This window comes from Apis mellifera, linkage group LG1 (assembly GCF_003254395.2).
Source record: "Apis mellifera strain DH4 linkage group LG1, Amel_HAv3.1, whole genome shotgun sequence".
Taxonomy (NCBI): domain Eukaryota; kingdom Metazoa; phylum Arthropoda; class Insecta; order Hymenoptera; family Apidae; genus Apis; species Apis mellifera.
The window spans coordinates 6,664,188-6,683,727 of NC_037638.1; the positions used below are offsets into that span (position 1 = coordinate 6,664,188).

The 19,540-nt window shown below is 26.4% G+C and overlaps 1 protein-coding gene and 1 long non-coding RNA gene across 22 annotated transcripts in view; one reads left to right on the plus strand and one right to left on the minus strand.

Moving 5' to 3' along the window:
- LOC100577254 (potassium voltage-gated channel subfamily KQT member 1) overlaps positions 1-19,540 on the plus strand; it is a 126,106-nt gene that overhangs the window by 11,525 nt on the left and 95,041 nt on the right. For 13 of the 21 annotated variants that reach the window (XM_026446083.1, XM_026446080.1, XM_026446087.1 and 10 more), the window contains 7 exons: positions 2,376-2,451; positions 2,606-2,760; positions 2,898-3,046; positions 3,152-3,285; positions 5,540-5,908; positions 9,520-9,693; positions 15,729-15,903. In XM_026446083.1, the coding sequence (XP_026301868.1) occupies positions 5,812-5,908; positions 9,520-9,693; positions 15,729-15,903 (446 nt within the window). In that variant the 5' untranslated portion in view covers positions 2,376-2,451; positions 2,606-2,760; positions 2,898-3,046; positions 3,152-3,285; positions 5,540-5,811. Of the gene's footprint in view, positions 1-2,375; positions 2,494-2,588; positions 2,761-2,897; positions 3,047-3,151; positions 3,293-5,539; positions 5,909-9,519; positions 9,694-15,728; positions 15,904-19,540 lie in introns of all 21 variants that reach the window. The other 8 variants (XM_026446099.1, XM_026446098.1, XM_026446090.1 and 5 more) reach the window with 7 other exon arrangements.
- LOC107965915 lies at positions 1,319-2,431 on the minus strand. The gene is made up of 2 exons (XR_001706347.2): positions 1,674-2,431; positions 1,319-1,605 (listed from the first exon to the last, which is right to left on the minus strand). It is a non-coding gene; the product is annotated as an uncharacterized LOC107965915 (long non-coding RNA).

Sequence of the window (19,540 nt, forward strand, 5' to 3'; positions counted from 1 at the left end):
GAAGATTTTTACTTTATTTTATTGTGCTATTGAATATTTTTTTTTTTGTGATATATTACATAAATATATTGTAAATTTGGCATTGACTGTTATTACTATAAGAAATTATTGCTTATGTAAAAAAAGTGTATAGATAAAACAGAACTTAAAAAAATATTATACAAAAATAGAAATCTAATTATAAGAAATTATAAGAAAACTAGGTTGTGGTGTTTAAAATGTGTTTGTTAACTTTTTATGACTATTGCATGCTTCACAAGTTTATCATTCTTAATGAAAGATAGCATGTTATTTTAATGTATTAATACTATTACTGAACACAGAAAATTAGTATTATTAAAAATATAAATAATCTCTATGGAATTTGGAGAATGTCAGTTGTACAATTGTATGTTATTTCTGACTTGTAACTGTTTAGTTGTTAAATTTATCCTTAAGTTTAAGATTCTTTAGGACATCCTGGTACAAGTAGACAGAAAGTATAAGTTTATTTGGAAGATAGAGGAGGGAGTTCTTGGTGGAAGTGATTTTAATAGAGGAGTTTGTAACAGAGAGAAATTCATTGAATTCAAAGAGGAGTTTTAATGTTTCTTAGGAATAGTTCAGTGGATTTATAGAAGAAGAGCTTAGGAGATTTAATACAGAAAGTTTTTTGGAAAGATTTTAGTGGATCTAGAGAAGGAAGACATACAATTAATAGAAAGATTTTAGTATATCTAATGGAAGGAGTTTTAGTAGTTTTAATTAAGGATTTCTGTAGGGATTAGATCAAATCTTATAATATCTAATATCACCAGATTATATGTGATATATTTCTTTGCTATATAATTCTTTTTTTTCATTGATTGAATTCTTTTATTTTTGTTACAATTCACAATCTCTCTCTATATAATATTTTGTAAATAAATCTCTTGTATTCTGCAATTCTATGTATTGAAAAGAATTTGTAAGAAAGTGTGAATTCACTTTAAGCTTTTTTCCCCCTTTAAAGCTGATGAATAGCAGCTTTCTAAGATAGAAATGTTTCATTCTTGTGTATCTCTTTGTTCTTTTTGTGCCTTTTTGTCTGCTTTTGTGAAATTGTTCGAGGAAATCTTTTTTTTTTCTTGGATGGAATATCGTATCATTGGTGAAACTGACTTTATTTTTCACTTAATAAAATATTGCATCGATTTGGAAAAAAATCTATTAACCTTTTCACTCTTTCGAAATAGTTTTTAATCGTGCAATTTCTATCGATGCGGAAGAATTGATCTTGGCCAGTGATTTGTCCTAGAATTTCAAGGAGTTCGTTAAATGTCAAGTCGGTTTCTATTTGAAGTCTCCATTATTTTTCTGGTGACGTCGTTCCCCTGTCCATTATAGATTTGATTATCAATTATTGAACATATCCATATCGATTCCTAAATGGGATTGGTAAAATGTTTATTAACAAATATTGCGAATGCACAATCCCTTTTGTGCATTCTATTTTAATATTCCTTGCTTATCTTTATCTCAATATCTTTATATGCAAATGTTTCTGTAAATGTCTCATTTTAAAATCAACGTATTTTGAATTCTCAACAAGAAGATAATTCTCCTTTACAAATTATACATTTTGCTCTGTAAAAATTTTATCCTTAAATACTTTTTGAAGAATTTTTAAAAAATACCCAAGAATTGTACGTTACCATCACTCGACAGTATTTTTTAAAATTTTCCTCTCCTATCCCGTAAATTATCGTACATTCAATTTTACAAAGAAAATTGAAAATTCCATTTCATGTTTGTTACCATGTTGTTTCCGGAAGAACTGCAGTGAAATTGAAGATAATACGATTAAATACGTGAATGTAACACAGAGAAAACGTGGTGATATTTCACAGTCCAACTTTAATATAAAACTTCGTTCAAAGGGTTGATCGCGAAATATCCAAGCTGGACACAAGCTTACATCGCTTTATTATTTAACGCTTGGCAACCAAATTCTCGCGAGACTTTCATATTTAAAAGAATATGAATTTCGCAAGTGTCCTCCACTCGGTGGAGAAATGGAATGATGTATAAGTAGATCGTTATCGCCTCGTTCTCGTTATATTACACGCTTACGTAATGATGCTAATGACGTACAACTTTCAAAATTGTGTAGGCCGTTGACACACACAACTTTTTAAATATTCCAAATTCTATGAAAATATTGTCAAATATATTTTATATAATAATTTTACTTTAAACAATGATCAAAATCATTCGAATCTTTAACATATTAAAGATAACTTTTATTCTAAATATTAAAAATCATAGTAAGTAATACAAAAAAAATATATATAATTTCATTATTATTCTTTCTCCTCGAAAGTGGAGATTTTCCTCGTTTCTTTTTTTTTCCACAGGACGTTAACAAATTGGCGAAGGACAGGAAAAAAAGGGGAGGGGAGAGAAAAAAAAGTATCACGTGCAAACGATAAGGTCAGTGTCGGAGACACGAACATGTCTTCCTCGAGTAGCCCTGTATGTGTCTATATCGTAAAATCTACTATATAATTCCGTTGAACTAGACCCACTAACATCGGGACAGCTTTTGTATCGATCTATTTCACACGCAGGTAATGTGTGCTTTTAGCAAACAGCTGCCGGTCTACGCGTCTCCGCCTCGATGACCGAAGTTATGCGAAACCGAAGTCTATAGACAGAAGAGTACATATGGGAATGGTCAGGTCAATATGTGACTTAAAAAAGAATTAAAAATCGTGGCAGGAGGGTATATATACGATTCAGGTGAAATAATTTCTGCAATTTTTTTTTTTGGAATATGTAGTATATATATATATTATATAGGGGAGAGTTGATTATTATTTCATTCATTTCTGTGTAGTTATATTTCTAATATTGTATGAATTTTAACTTTATTCTAGGATAGATTTGTTCATAGGGAAGACTGTCATTGATATTTATTCTCATATTGTGAAGAATGGTTTATTTATTTAATTCTTGGTTAACTAAGATTGGAAAATGGCATTCTATGATTCTGTGATTTATGAGATTTGATAATAAAAAATTAGAGGTAAAATTTTTGAGTATTGCTGAATGTTATTATAATCACTTTTAAAGGATTTGTTCTTTTTTTTTCAAATCTAATTTAAGTTTCGTTATTTGATTTTTATTTTAGATATCAAAAAGAAGACATTTTGATGATGTTATTATCAAGAGTAATACATCAGCAATTTTTGTTGAAGTTGTTCAGGATGGATAAGATATCAGTAACTTTCTAGAAGAATTTTTTGAAGATAGTTCAACAAAGAAGTATATAGTAATTTAATTTGCGAGTTTTATTTTGGTAGCTTGATAAAATTCGATTTTATATTTGTTATATTATATTTTCAATAATTTCGTTCAAAATTTTCTTTTATACAATATAATTTTTTCATAATTTATCATTTATGATTTTTATTAATTTTAGTTTCTATTATATAATATATTTAGTTTTAATTATTGTTTTACTTGCTCCATATTTTTCCATTATTTGAGAGTGAATTTATACGTTAATTATAAACTTCAAAAAATATCTTTCTTCTATTTAATTCTTTCAAATTTTTGTTAACGTTTCATTTTATTCACTTTATTCATTTAACAAAGACATTCACGTGCTTCTTCGTTGACTCTACGTTATAAATCCATAAATTTAATTAAAATATTATAACTTTGAAACCAAGCTCCATAAACTGTAACGATTTTATTGTTAGATTTTAGGAGGCAAAAGTAGTAGAATACAATTTAATTCATTATTCCTTGTAATTATGTATTTATTAAAATTCATTAATTGTGAAGATTCTTAATAATAATAATAAAAATAATAATAAAAATCTTAATAATAATAATAAAATTCTTAATAATAAATAGTATGACAGAAAATTGTTGCGTTTTAAAATATACACAATAATTTATTTTTTCACATATTGCTTCAATTTTTATGAATTAAAAAATTAATCAAAAATTAAAACATCAACGATTAGAATTTATTTCTTATTTAACAAAGCTTTTTTTTCAAGAATTTTATTTTTTTTTTAAAGAGAATTATATTTTCTTCACTTGTTTTATTCTAATTTTTAATGATAAAATCTATTTATATTTGTTTCTATAATAAGAAAATATTGATTTATATTTTATCGGAATTTACACAATATTCAACGGTGAGGTATTTAAAAATATCAGTTTGATATCAAATTGCTGGCAACACAAAAGAACTCTGTCATAAGAATGATTTATGATGTTGGTATAATCTATATATAAAGATAGTTTTGCATACTGAGAATTTGCAATTTTTATTCTTTTTTGTATATTATGCAAAACTCGATAACTGAAGTTTATATTTTTTCCTGAAAAATATGATGCTTTAAATCATTTTTCAGAAACGTATAACTTTTGTAATAAATTTTAAAGTATAATATTAATATTATATTAATATTATCATATAATATTAATCAAAATTTAAGAATCTTTTTATTTTAAAAAATTTATTCATCAAAAACGAACGAGATGAAATTAATTAGGCAATTTTAACGAAAAAGAAGAAGTTATAATGGAAAAAAAAAATTTGAATTCTTCATTACAAGTGTATGTATATTTATATTATATGATATTAAAAAGAATTGCTAAAACGATGAACGAAAGCTCATTTTTCACGTGAATATTTTATTTCAATTTTAATTCTTATTCATTAAAACAGTAAAGTTTTTTTTACAAAAGAATATAACATTGTTTCATTTAGCCTTCACTTGGTTAATAGTAGAAAAATTGTTCTACAAGTTTGTAAGGTTAATGATAAGTTTCGAAAGGAATGCTATCAGTACTTTGATGATGACTATACCCAGGTTTACCTATGAGACTTTTTTACAGTGGTAATCAATAGGTGACCTAAATTGGTTCGATGGTAAAAACGACTTGTAGCGTTTTTAGATAGTTCTGGAAATTGTGCTTTGAAACACTTGAGAGACATATGAAATTATAGCATTAAGAAATTTTATTTTATAATTAGAATTTTAAATAATTTTGTACCTTTTATTAATTGACGTTTTCACAATTTAATATGCGATATTGCTTGGAGGAAATATCGATTTATATCGATCAATTTCATCGATATAATCGATTATTAATTAATATTATATTATTCTTAATATCTCGATTTTGAAGACAAACAAATAATTTTTTTTATAAAATCATAATTTATTATGCGAACAGATTATAAAATTTCGAAAATGATTAAAATCGATGTGTACAATTTATGTACATATCAATATATGGAAGATAATTATTAATATTATAAATATTCATATACAATTAAATTAATATAAATATTAATCGAAGTATAATTAAGGTTCATAATTTATAAATTTATGCATTATTCATAAAATAATGTTATGCTTATAATTATGTAACAATTAAAAATATAAAATTTCCTGATAATTCAAAATTTTGAACGATTATTATTTTTATAATTATCGTTTAAGATTTCATTTCATTGTTTACTTTTAATTAATTAATTCTTGTATTATTACAGAGTCAAAGAAAATCTGAACTAAAAGTATCCCGGTACAAACTGTTCGTCTCGAGATTCTTTGTGAGCTGGGCATGGTCTTAGGGACGACGGCGGGGCGATGACGCTCTACCACCGTCGTTCGTCATCGCCACGAGTCCCTCAGGACTCACCCTATCTCCCGGACCCGATCCTGAAATTGGCCCTGATCCTTGCCTCCGTTAACCAACATCATCGTTGTTTCTCGACGCGGAAACTGGCAAAGACGAACGCCATTTGGGCGTTCGAGAGGAGGTATGAAGGATCGACCTCATCGTCCTTACCGAGATCATCACGGCCAGGCGATGCCTTTGGAAGAAGTTCAGGGATTGCTGCTTCCACCCTCCAGAACAGGTAATAATTAATAAAATTTCTTTTTCTTTGTTTTTTGTATAGAGCAGTGTTGTTCAGCAGTTGGCTGCACTGATAAAGTGACCAATAGCCGATCGACAAAGCTCGGGCAACATCGGGCAATATCGGGCAATATCGGGTAACATCGAGTAAATTCGGGCAAGTTCGGGTAACGAACAATGTTTAATAGAAACTGAAGTCTTTCGAATTTTCACTTCGTTAACTTTGTGTTTGTGATTCCGATTTTAAATTGAAGATTTAACTTCAGTTAGTTTCATTGTTCAATTGATCAACACTGCTCTGAAGATTTCAAATTCTGCTAGTTTTGGTATTTATAGCTTGGTTGTTTGATCAGCACTCAAATCTCTACTTCGCTAATTTTACTAGTTCGTAGCTTTATGGTAATTTCATTACTCATAGCTTTGCTATCAGTTATTCGTTGGACAATCACAGGCCTTCAATTTAAATTTGAAATTTCAAGTTATATTTGATTATATTTGATTGTTACTAAAGAAACCTTCTATATAAATTAATTTGATAAGTTTATTGAGATAGTGAAATAGAAAGATATTAATAAATAAATCGAAAATTTTTCAAAATCTGGAATGTTAAAAAAAAATTTGAATTGAATAAAAATGGAATTAAGAATAGTGAGGAGTTAATTAAAAATTTGTTCATGAGGAAAAGTACGCATATTGAAGTATGCTTGGAAAGTATAATATGTCTATTTACTTGTTAGTATAATTGTTATGTCAGGCTGGCAATTAAAAAGCTTACCTTTACATTTATGAATTCTGGTTTTCACGGTGCACTCAAGTTTTTATTCATTTTAATTTCATTTTTATTACTTACAAAAACATTGCTTGAGGTCAGTATGTTTTAAAAACGCCAGAGGTAATGAAATAATTAACTATATAAAAACAAAAATATTTGAATAAAAAAATTAACAATCGGTATTAATATAAGAAATCCTTCTTAAATAATATTTAAGTGTAATATAAGTGCAGCATAAGTGTAGTATATTATCATGAAAGAAAGAGTTAAATATAGATTTCCAATTGATTTCTGTCATCTACAAACAATATCCATCTTATCAATTCACGTGAAATCAATCTTAATACAATTTCAATTGACATTATCATCAAACAACATCAAATTCTCTTTAATTTAAGTGAAATCAATCTCAATACAATTCCAATTGATATCTATTATCAAACAACATCAAACCATTATCCATGAGAAACAAATAATATTGTTAGTTACATACATATCTAATTTCTTCCACATCCTCTTAGTTCATCATTCATTCTATTTTATTATCCTTCGAAATAATTGAAATTGTGCCGGAAATTGCGCAACATCAAATCCCAATCGTCCGGTTTGTATAATTCAACGTGAAATAATGCTACGTATTACTACTAACTTCTGAATATTCCAAATATATTGTATACATAACGATTGATAATAAAATTTTACGACTTGAACAGATTTCATAATTGACGACTGGATGACTGGTTGCATTCTGTGCAAGACTATCCGCATTTTCGTTTGATAGAGTAATTAGGAGATTTCTATTAATTATTAATTACATTGATTGGTTATCAAAAATTAACAGAATTAAGTAAATAGACTTGTTTTCTTTTTCTCCCTAAATAATTTGTCCTAGTAATTGTAGATTTTTATAATATAAATAATTTTTATATTTTTATGATTATTAAATCTAGAACATTTAGTCGTTTTATAATCATGATATATATCATTTAAGAGAATTTATTGGTAATTTTTTGAAATTGCTTTAATAATATAGAATTATGATATATATCATTCAAGAAAATTTATTGGTAATTTTTTGAAATTGCTTTAATAATATAGAATTACGATCCTCCAGTTTTATGTTATATCTATAAAGTCTGGTTTTGTAATTCATTGTGCTCTAAATTTCTGCTTAAAATATAGGTGAGCTATTAAAGGTTATCACTCTTTTCTTCTCTTTAATCTTTATACCATACCTATTACCACGTTCTTCTTCTTTCCTTCTTATCATTATTTATGTGCAAATATGCAAATGTGTATTTATGAGAATATAAATTATGTAAAAGAAGATATTGCACGTATTAATTTGCTATTTATAAATTATTGTTCCATTCTTAAATTGATAGAAATTTATATTTTTATTTATTTATTATTACAAATCCATTCATTGTAAATTTTGAAAGTTGTTTAAGAAATTATAATAATCAATCATTGTGACTATTATATCCTTGAATAATAAATAATTATTAAAATAATAACTAAAAAGCCTCCAAATTTCAGGTCATTGGTTATTTAATTTTATTAATTAAATGTCTTTGAAATACCACAGAAATGTTTTCTACAAGAAATTCCATAATTTATTTTTTTTTGTTCGATATCATTATCACGCATGAATAATTTTGATAATTTATCAAATTAGAAAGAAGGGGAGGTTGAAGGGTTAAGTGGGTTTTACGTTGGCACGAGTTATTCGAGGCTTGGTAAAACGAAGGTTAATTACCACTTAGCTACGTTCCCGAGAAACCTATTCCCTCGTTCATAATCTTATTTCTCTCAATAATTATAATCTCACATTGTCAAGGTGGTCGATTGATTCAAGACTGATAAATCGATCAACGAGAAAATTTGAAGTTTTTAATCCATTAAGATTCCAAATTTTTTAAAATGTTATTGAAGACACTTTCAAAAATTTATTTAATATTTTTTTGAATCACTTATTGTACATTGTAACAGAAATTCTAGATTTTAAAATTCTTTAAAATGAAGTAAATTTTTAATTTTATGTTCTAAGTATTAAAATAATATTGTTATCATTTTGAGAAAATCGACATTGATATGGCAACATTGAGTATCAGTGAATTTCGATGAGTTTCAAAAAGAGTACTCAGTATTCAGAGAAGAAATAGGAATTTGAAAAAAAAGACGAGAGAAAAGACATACAAAGAAAATATCGAGAAAGAAGAGTCTGAGAGAAAATCGGTTCGCATCTGCTTGAGTCTGGACGTCACATATATAATGTAAAGTACCTCGAAGCTGCACTTTGAAAGTAGAGAGACAAAGGACTGAAAATATCTAGAGAAATCTGAGTAGAGAGAATTTTTTTCCAAGTTTTTTCTGGTTTTTATTATTAACTGGCAATTAGTAACTAGCTTTGTTAGAATTAAATATTAACACTTACTCAAACAAATATAAATTTATAATACTTTAAATTACGTTTCTAAATTATTATATTTTTATAATAGTACAAGCATTTTATATACATATTACGTTCATTAATAACCGTATTTTTAATCTAGGTTATGGTAATTAATTATTGCTGCCACAATTATCGATCGAAAAAAATAGCCTCTAATTATTTTATAATTTCCCGCGAAAATAGTCGCTTTTAAATTTAACGCGATATATCGAATAGCGAATTAAGACCAATTCCTATTAACTTCAAGTCGTAAACGAGATACTTTTACCGAGGAATTAAGCGGGAGCGACAGTAACGCCATCTGCGAGCATCCGGCTCATTTCAAATATCCAGTTACGTATTTCTTAGTGTACGGCCTCATTGCGGTTTCTCTGTTTTACGACAGGTAACCGGGGACCTCTGACGATTGTACAGGTCGGGAAAGGAAATGGGGGCGGTGGAGATGGCGGAAGTGATTTACTGAGATTGGAACCACCCTCGGATTTAAGGCCAACTCCGTCGCCCTTGTCCGAAACGAGCGCAACATTGCAGTCCGACAACAATGATACCTTTAGTGGAGGTGAGGCTATTCTTTATCGTGTTTCTTTTATTTTTCTTAGTTTAACGTATCCGAATATTATTTAGAATTGTTAGATTCATAAATTCTTATCGCGATAATACGATTACGTTTACATTATTTATTCGTTATAACTTCGAAATTGACGCATTATCAACCTAACCTAATTTAATCTTGTTCCATTTTTGTCGTGGTACTTTTATCGATACGATAAATGTGAAAAGTGATAGATAGTGAAAGACGAAGAGAAGTAGAAAACAAACATTTGAAGAAACAGAATTCTAAGTTACGTATAATGTTTCGGTGTTTATGATGTTTTTATTATTTCGTGTTTATGTTGAATTCAAAGAATAATGAAATGACTCTCGAAGATATTCTGTGAAAAGAGTGATCATATAATGAATAAATATTGTAGGTATTGTAGAATATATTTTGTCATTTTTGTCTTTTGCTTATAATATATTAATTGCTAGATAAAAAATTAGAAAAGATAATAGTAGTAAGATTGAGATTATAAAGTTTTTAAGAAGGAATAAATGATGATTTTTTATTTATTTTTAAAAAATTTTACGACAATAAAATCGTGAATATTTTCTGTTAAAAAATATTTTAATACAAAAGAGAGGATAAATATGATTTCTCTAAAAAAATTATAAGATAAAAGGGTTTTTTTATTTAAATCAATATTGATTAATATCATACATAATTAATATCATATTATAATATATTCAAATCAATGCAATAATCATTATGATCTTACATAATTTAATATATATATATATATATACATGAATTGGATTAAAAGAACGAAATATTGGGAAATAATATACTTTGATGAAAGGAAATTTTTTTTTTATTAATTGAAAATATTAATCTTCTAAAATCTTTTTTTTATTTCATAATTTTTGTGTTTTTATCGTTGTCATGGATTTCTCAAATTATGATTTTGCATTTTTTATCAGATTCGTAGATATCTTTAATTATATTGTGCAGATATTAATCAAACTTTCTTTTTTATAATACAATATTATTAACATGAGATTGAAAAAGGCTATTTTATATAATAAACAGTTTATATTAAGAAATTTTCTTAATTATAAGAATATTGACTTAAAACATAATAATTTATTTATAATTTTTATTTTATCAACTAAATTTTATTAAACTTGATGAACATAATATTCATTTTTAATATGCATACACAATAAGAATTTATTAATTATTGATTAAAGCTGCATATTATACAATTTTAATAAATCAAATTATATTTTCACAGTATATTTTCATGTAAATTCATTAAAAGGAAATAGTCTTTTTAAAATCCTCTAATTTTCTAAATAAAACATATGAAAGATATGCATGTGAATGTGTTTTTACTTAGAAATAAAAATACTTATATATAAAAATTAAAAAAAAAACAAAAATTTATTTCCCAACTTATTAAAATGTTTGTATCTATTTTTAATGATTTCTTTCATAATTTGAGAAATAAAACTTCATCATTTATCTCAGAAAGTTAGTTTTCTTTGATCAAGAGCAAGTTAGTTATTAACAAGATATAAGACAAAACATTTTTGAATCTTTTCAAATTTTGAAATTAGATAGTGTAACATATTAGTTATAATTTAAAGTCAATGTAATATTAAAATTTATATATTCAATTTATAATTGGTGAATACTTCAAAATTATTTGTACGTGATTTGCTATAACTTTTAGATTTCCAATTATTATATTTATATTATTTTATATTGTATAATTGGTTCCCAATATTATAATCCAATAATATATATCCAATAATTTTATTAAAAATTATTTTCCATTCGAATAGAATCGAGAATGAAAAATTGTGATTTCATTTATGTATAAAGATTAATTATTAACATAGAATTGGCTGGAACTTTAGTCTCCTAAAAAGTAGAGGATAGTCATATCCTGTCAGCAAAAGATTTGGTCCTGGTTATTGCTAAGCGATGGTGTGAGCAAAAAATTCAGCAAAATGGGCACATCAAAGGTGGACGAGAAGTTGTATCGGATGCATCTTTGAGTACAAAGAATATGAGTTTCATAAATAATGTATTGTACACGCGGTATTAAAAAGGAATATATTTCCAGTTAATATGAAAATAATGATGCTGGAATGCAATATGTAAAAATTGTGTGAATTTAAAAATTTAATAATTTTTCAAGTGGATGTATAAGTTTAAAAATACTAATTTTTAATATTTTATAACATTTTAATGTTTTATAATCATCATTATTTATTGTATCTTGAAATTGTATTTAAAATATGTTTAAAATTTAAAATTTAAATTTGCAAAGCAATTTATAATTTTATAAATTGTTTTGCACATAAAATTTTTTTTAAAAAACTCCACAATTTTAATATTGCAAAAATGATTAATCATCATCAGTTGTTTTCAACACATTTCCGATATCTATTTAAAAATTCATTTGAATATAAGTCTTTAAATATTTAGAGTAAAAATAATCATAAATTAATTATTTTTGATTTAATTGTAGTTTGCAAATTATTTTTATATTCTATATATAATTTAATCGCCATATAAACTAGATAATATAAACCATTCGAAGATTTCATTACCAATTTTCTAGTGAATTTTTCAGTGAATTTTTTTTTTTAATTGTTCAACATAAGAAACATCTATGCGTTATTATATATTTAATTTAATCTCTTAGAATAATCGAACGTTATATTGAATTCTAAAAAAAATTATTTTTCAATCACATTTGCATTGCAAAAATCTTACTCTACGAATTTAATCAATCATCAAAAGATATTCATTTCTACGTATTAAACCGTTCGTAAAAATAAAATAATTTATCCGAGTCGGGTAATAATTATTATTACAATTATTTAAAGTAATATGTCAAACGAAAGATAGAATAAAAATCTCGAACAATCATTCCAATACAGAATTATTTTTCGATAATTCGAGTAGTAATCTATTATACGTCCGTCGTATCGCAATCCATTTATATTATTTCATCCGAATATTAAATTCAATCGAATTGGTTTACCGTATCACGAAAGGAAAGAAATAGCTCGGTTCGAAATCGTTCGATTCGTTAGCCGAATACCATTAATTACAGGCATGCTCGCGGAATATATCGGATTTTCTGGTGGGTAACACGCTTTAATTCCCCCGTCAGATTGTTCCTACCGGCTCGAAGTCCATATGTAGCTTATATTTAGTCGGGAAATAATTGGATTATTTGGAACACGTGGTTCGTTTAGCTTTCTGTGGTTTTTTCACCGACAACCTCGACAGTTTTCCGCGGAAGAGCCACTGATAGAAACGTCCGGATTAACTCTCGTTCGTCTCCTTTTGTATTACATATTATGTGATATTTTATATTATACTGGATAAAATATTGATCCAATATTTTTGCAGCAAGCGATAGAAAATTTAATTAATTTATAAGATATATTATAAAATTTTGTAACCTTGAAATTGTTCCATATAATCTTATCAAATTTGAAAAAAAAAATTTTTAATAACGATACAGAATTAAATTATTGCAATTGAATTTGTGAAATTCTTGGATAATTTATTCTAAATGTTATTTTTTAAAATGTGAAAATTTTTGTTCGATCGAATTATAAAATTTTAATTATCGATAATTTTGTCACAGGATTTCGTTTCGAAAGTTGTCGTCTTACATCTTTAGGAAAAAATTAAATTTTAATTTAAATTTCGAAAGATTAATAACCTTTTTTTTTTTTTTTCTATTCCAAAGATTCGTACATTTCAAAATTCCATTGTGTTTTGTTTGACACGAATTGAACGCATGAATGGATAAAGAAATAAAAACGTATCAAGTGGCGTGAATATTGATACCAAATGCGATCCTCAATGACTCTCGCAATTTGAATCGCGATTATGCAGTGCCATTTGATGAATAGAGGGATTTTTATGATTGACTGTGAGAACGATGGAAATAATAACGACACGTCGAAAAAGAAGAAATATTGCAGAAATTCGAGTATCCGGAATAGAAATGTACCTAAGATAAGTATTTCAACTTTTTTAACATCGATAATTATAAATTAAAAATACAACGGTAAGGAATTGATAAAAGGAACAATGAATTCAAGAAGGGAATCATTTACTAACGTCGCTATAATTTTTTCCACGTCGATTATTGTGTAATCGAAAATATAATAGTAAAAAAAAAAGAAAAATAAAAATAGAATAACAAGATTATTGATAATCGATATTTATTTTCAATGAAAAAATCGAATAACGAAAAAGTGTGAACGACAATGTGAAAAGGCCTTAAGGCGGAATGGAAAATGGCGGACCATTACACCAATCGAAATGATACGGTTAAAAAAGGAAAGAAAGATAAAATAATAATGCGACATGGAAGACGAGGATTATATCGATCGACAATTGATATTCATTTTCAATTAAAGAATGGAATAATGAAAAATAGATAACGAACGTTATACTGATTTTATAATTATATATACAGTTATATACATATTTTAATGTCTAGTGACATTAAAAGTCACTAGCATAGTTATATCGATCGATATTCATATTTAATAATCGAAAAGGATTCTTACATTTACATCTATCTTCACTCACAAAATTAAAGTGAATACGTTCTGTATATTATAAATTATAATATCATTTAATATAATTTATTTTAATTATCATATTATATCATATATACGCGAAGATAGAAAATAACCATTAGCGACGAGTTATCGAAGATATTCGATAATAATGGACTCGTTTCCATTTCGTGTACGGGCTTCGCGGATTTCGCATGGTTTTGCACCAGCTTTGCGAAACATCTGTGGCTTCGACAAATGGTAAACAGTTTATGTCATTATATAATAATACCATCTCTATGCACTGGATATGATTAACGTGGCTGATTTGTAATGTAACGACGACGCGCTCCTCCTGCCACGACGTGCATGCGATTCCTCGAATGTATCGATAATTTGACATATCGATGTTTGTTACGTTAAACGATATGGATCATAACGATATAATAATCGAAGTATGGATTTTTAAACAGAATCAAATATTTTTATATATTTCAATATTCAACATATTTAAATATTATATTATTATATTATTGAGAAAATGGAGAGAGATTTGTTTTATTCCTTAAGTATATTATTTTCTACTTTGAATATTTTGTTTCTTTGCACATCATATGTAAGTAGTTTTTCTTGGATATAAATTTTGCATGATAGCACAAATATAATATGATAATAATGAATAAGTTTGATATGATTTAAATTTCGTTTAAATTTATATGTGTTAAGGTTAGATTGTGGATAAGTAAAGGAATCTATATTTTAAATAATGAAATTTTTTTTTTTCATAAATAATAAAGTGTATGTAGTACTCGAATATAAAATTGGATAAAATTTTAAAGGTCAAATTGTGACAGTAAATTATTTGAAATTACCAGTATGTAAACTTTTATTTTCGTGTTTGTAAAACTCATAATATTAAACTTTTTCATGTACACAGAGTTTCTTAAAAAAGTTGGGCAAACTGTTATAAAAGTTGTCACGTTTGATGGATTGAAACTTTTGAAATTGAAGAGAAAACAATTGTGGAGTGAATCTAAGATATTTAGTAAATTATTTAAGATGATAAATATCCATAGATGTTTCTAATAGTTACAAAACTTTTATTAAACAAATTAATTGGATTTATATTTTCAGATATAATAATTATATACCATTATTTTTCTTATTATTTAAAATTGAAATTTCATGTATAATCTTACATTATTCATGTTCCATATCTTGTACAATCTTTGCAAGTAAATGCAAGTAAACCTCAATCTCATATCTCCATCATTTTACATACAATTATATCTACTCTGTAAACAACTTATCAGAGAATCTCATTGAAAGAAATCATTTCCCAATTCTTGTCTTCTCTTACCAACTTGACTTGTCTTCGATTCGACGAGAAAAAGATCTTGAAATCCCTCCTCGTTACTTATACAAAATACTGACCCATACCTTACGAATGTCCAGGTGTCGATCCACGATTACTGTTGGGCGCAAACACCGGGGGCGACCGTAACACGTGGGAGGGTCGTTACCGTGTGAAGGAGCATCGGCGTGCTGGAAAAGCGACCTTTCAAGGTCAGGTTTACAACTTCCTGGAACGTCCCACCGGCTGGAAGTGCTTCCTATACCACTTCTCTGTGTGAGTATTTACACGTGTATATATCAATTTTTCCATATCTCCGCCATCTTCTTGTTTTTCTTCATCTTCATGTGTGTGATTGTGTTATTATTTTATTTTGTTTTTTTCTTTTTGTTTCGTTATATAGATGAATATGCGCTACCAGAATATGATGTACAATCAAGTTTTGCATTTAGAGTTTTGGATCGCACGTTTGATTTATTTTTCGATAGAAAGAAAGAGAGTTTCAAACGTAAATAGATACGTGGAGATAGAGTTATTATCCACGTATCAGGAAGGTAGGTATTTTGAGAATTGTCGACAGCTTCTTTTTGTCTCTGAGAAACGAGAAGAAAATTGAATTAATATTTCTTGGGAAAAAAAGATTCGTTCTTACAATGTGATAACTTTCCAAAGTCGTATATGTACCTTAAAAAGTGAGATTCTAGTTCCAGAAATTAATGAGAGAGATAACTTCGTGATAATAAAGCGAGCAGAAAGTACGATAGTTAACCGAGCACTTATATGCTGTACCACGTGTATGCTGTAGTATGCAAAAGCGTTGGTTCAACTCAGATATGCTAATTAATGTTTGTGTGAATGAATATATGATTAACCTATTGTAACTTAGAAAATTGATCCAATCTGATTCAAAATTTATTCTTTATTTTGGAAAGAAAATTGTGTAAAATTTGTCTGTTTGCATGCTACTACGATACAAAGTTTTGAATAATATCCACACGAAAGTGGATAAATTTTTCACTTAAATGTCAGTGATGATACATGGAAGAGCGGATTAACGACATATTGGCCCCGCTCCTTAGATTGTCTTCCGCATCAATCTTTATTGTCAGTTAATAAACGTCACAGAGTGTGTTACTTTCTGAAAAGATTGATCATGCGAATAAAACACTTCATGTAGCATGAAAAAAAAAAGAACTTAATATTATTCATAACTCTTAGTTTGTGTAAATGATTCGTGAATAAGGTATAGATTCAATAGATTGAATGAGTTTTCATTTCAAACGGAGAGAAATGTTGGTGAGAAGAGATGGATAATTATTTAAATATTAATTCTTCTGAAAATTGAAAAAAAAATGAGATGTGACTTATTGTTATGATTATTCAATTGTCTGGACATTTTATAAGAGATGAAATTTAGGACAGAAAATGAATAATTCAAGGAAAATAAAAGATTTCTAATATTTTTAGCGAAATAGCAACTTTTATTTTAGAAAATTATATCATGTCTTTTAACATAGTACAGTATAGGTTGTGATATTAAAACTTATGATAGATTCTATGTATTTCTGTATTTTTCAGTAAAATAGATCAAGGTAATAATAATTGATAAAAATATAAAGTGAAAAGTAATGGAAAAACATATCTTGGTTGCATACCATGTTAAAAATGAAAAATACAGTTTTAAAAATTTTTTAGTGATATCTAATTGAAAACAATTTTTGGCTTGTAAAAAATTTTCAGAACTAAAATTCTCTTCTGAATATATTATTTTTATAAAAAAAAAAAAATGATAAAGCTGAAAAATAAATTTTGCAAATGATTACATTTAATTCTTTTTTAATTTCGTTTTAATTATAATTCTTTTTCATGAATTTTATGATATTATATATAATAATTTCAAAATAATTTCAAGATAATAATAGAATGATTTAATATCACAATACGATACGTTCATCAAAAATATATCATATATTTCGTTAAAACATGGATAAATTTTATTTAAATTATTACGATAGATCGTTGTATATTTATTTACAAAGATTTGTTTAAAAGTTAAAACTTTCTCGTGTAGATGGCGCATATATACCGACGTACATCCTTTCGCCTGATCAATATCATGGTCATATCACTTACCATACGTTCATGTAGAAATCTGCAGCAATGTGATAGTATATTTATAACAAAAATTATCATTATAAAATCCATAAAATCGTAACATTTATTTACACGAAATAATTATTTTTTCAATATAAAAATTTAATTTTAAAAAAGCAGATTTCTAAATATCCATAATATATAAAAGGATTTTTTATACATCTTTCACTTTATGTCTGGAATACTATATTCTTTTTTTATTACCATAATTCGTTTTACGAGGTTTTAAAAAATTTTCGCATATAGATTTCACAAGTTATGAAATATTTCATAGCAAGAAATATTTTTTATGTTAAAAAAGATCAGAATAAAAAAAAATAAACATTCTATTACATATTATGGTATAAAAAAATTGTATAATAAATGTTACATTTAATATTGAATGATTTATAGAGGATTGTATATAACCGGTGACTTGCCGCTCTTTACATCAAGAAAACAGCTTTTTTTTTTTTACTTTGAGCCACCCTTCAAACAACATTTTTTCGCGGATATTAATGATCGTCCATCTATCACATTTCTACAATAAATGAAGGTTTATTTTTTTCAAGTTTACTTCGTTTATCCGAAAAGAAGAAAAATTGATACTTCTTCTTCCTTTCGTTCCGTTATAAATAAAGTTGTGAACAGTGGAGGATTTTTTTTTTCAGGAATATATTTCATATTATGTTATGGTGGAAAATTTACAAGAGTAAATGTCTCGGTTGACATTTTAAGAGTACAAGTTCTTCATATTTTTCTCATAAACAAAATAAGGATAGGATATAATTTATTAAGTTGATTTATTTTAATATATTTTTATTAATGGAATAAAGTAATTTTGATAAACATATATATTTAACTTAATATACATTTATTTTTCTATTTCAGGTAATTTTTTTTTCAAGTATATTTTACATCCAATATTCTATAACATTTTTTATTATCATGTTTCCTAATACAGAGTCAATCAAGTCTTTACCTAGTCATTGAATTTAAATAAAAAAAAAATTATGTATAAATATTTAAATAGAAAAGAAAGAGAAATATTTTCATTTATCCTTTGAAAATATTCTTTTCTAATTCTATGTAATATTTTTATTAATCATTTTTATTTCAATTTGTAAAGTTAGTGACAATGAATGTTTCCAATTTAATAATAAATGTAATTATTAATAACATTGAAATCTTAATTCAAGAACAGAATGCTGGTTAACTCATTATCAATGTAACAAATTGGTCAATGTAGGCCAGATACAATATTATATTATAATATTGTAAATTGAAGCAAGAATTTTATGACAAACAAATAATAATATTATTACTGTGTAATATTGTATGTGACAGATACAAACTGTTAATTGAAATATACAATATAGTTGAATTAAGATTAGAAAAGTTTAATTAATACAGAATGAACTTTCTTACAAATTTTAACTTAAAAAAGAAAAAAATTTACACGAAGAAAAATGTGCTGCCATCTAGCAAACACAAAGATACCAACACATACAATAACATATCATTTCACACGTTCATTATTCATAAATTAAATTCAATATTCTTTAACCTACTAACACCAGAGATATAAATATCCACAATTCAATCATAATATCATTTCATACATATTCATTACTCGGATATTAATTTATATACCTCTTCTTCTTCTTCAACGCGTGATAGAGGATTGAAAAATGAGAAATCTACAAGGCCAGTCTTGTCTAAATTTAATCAAAAATTCCCAGAAAACACGGGGAACTGTTCTTTCGCATTGAAACGTCGT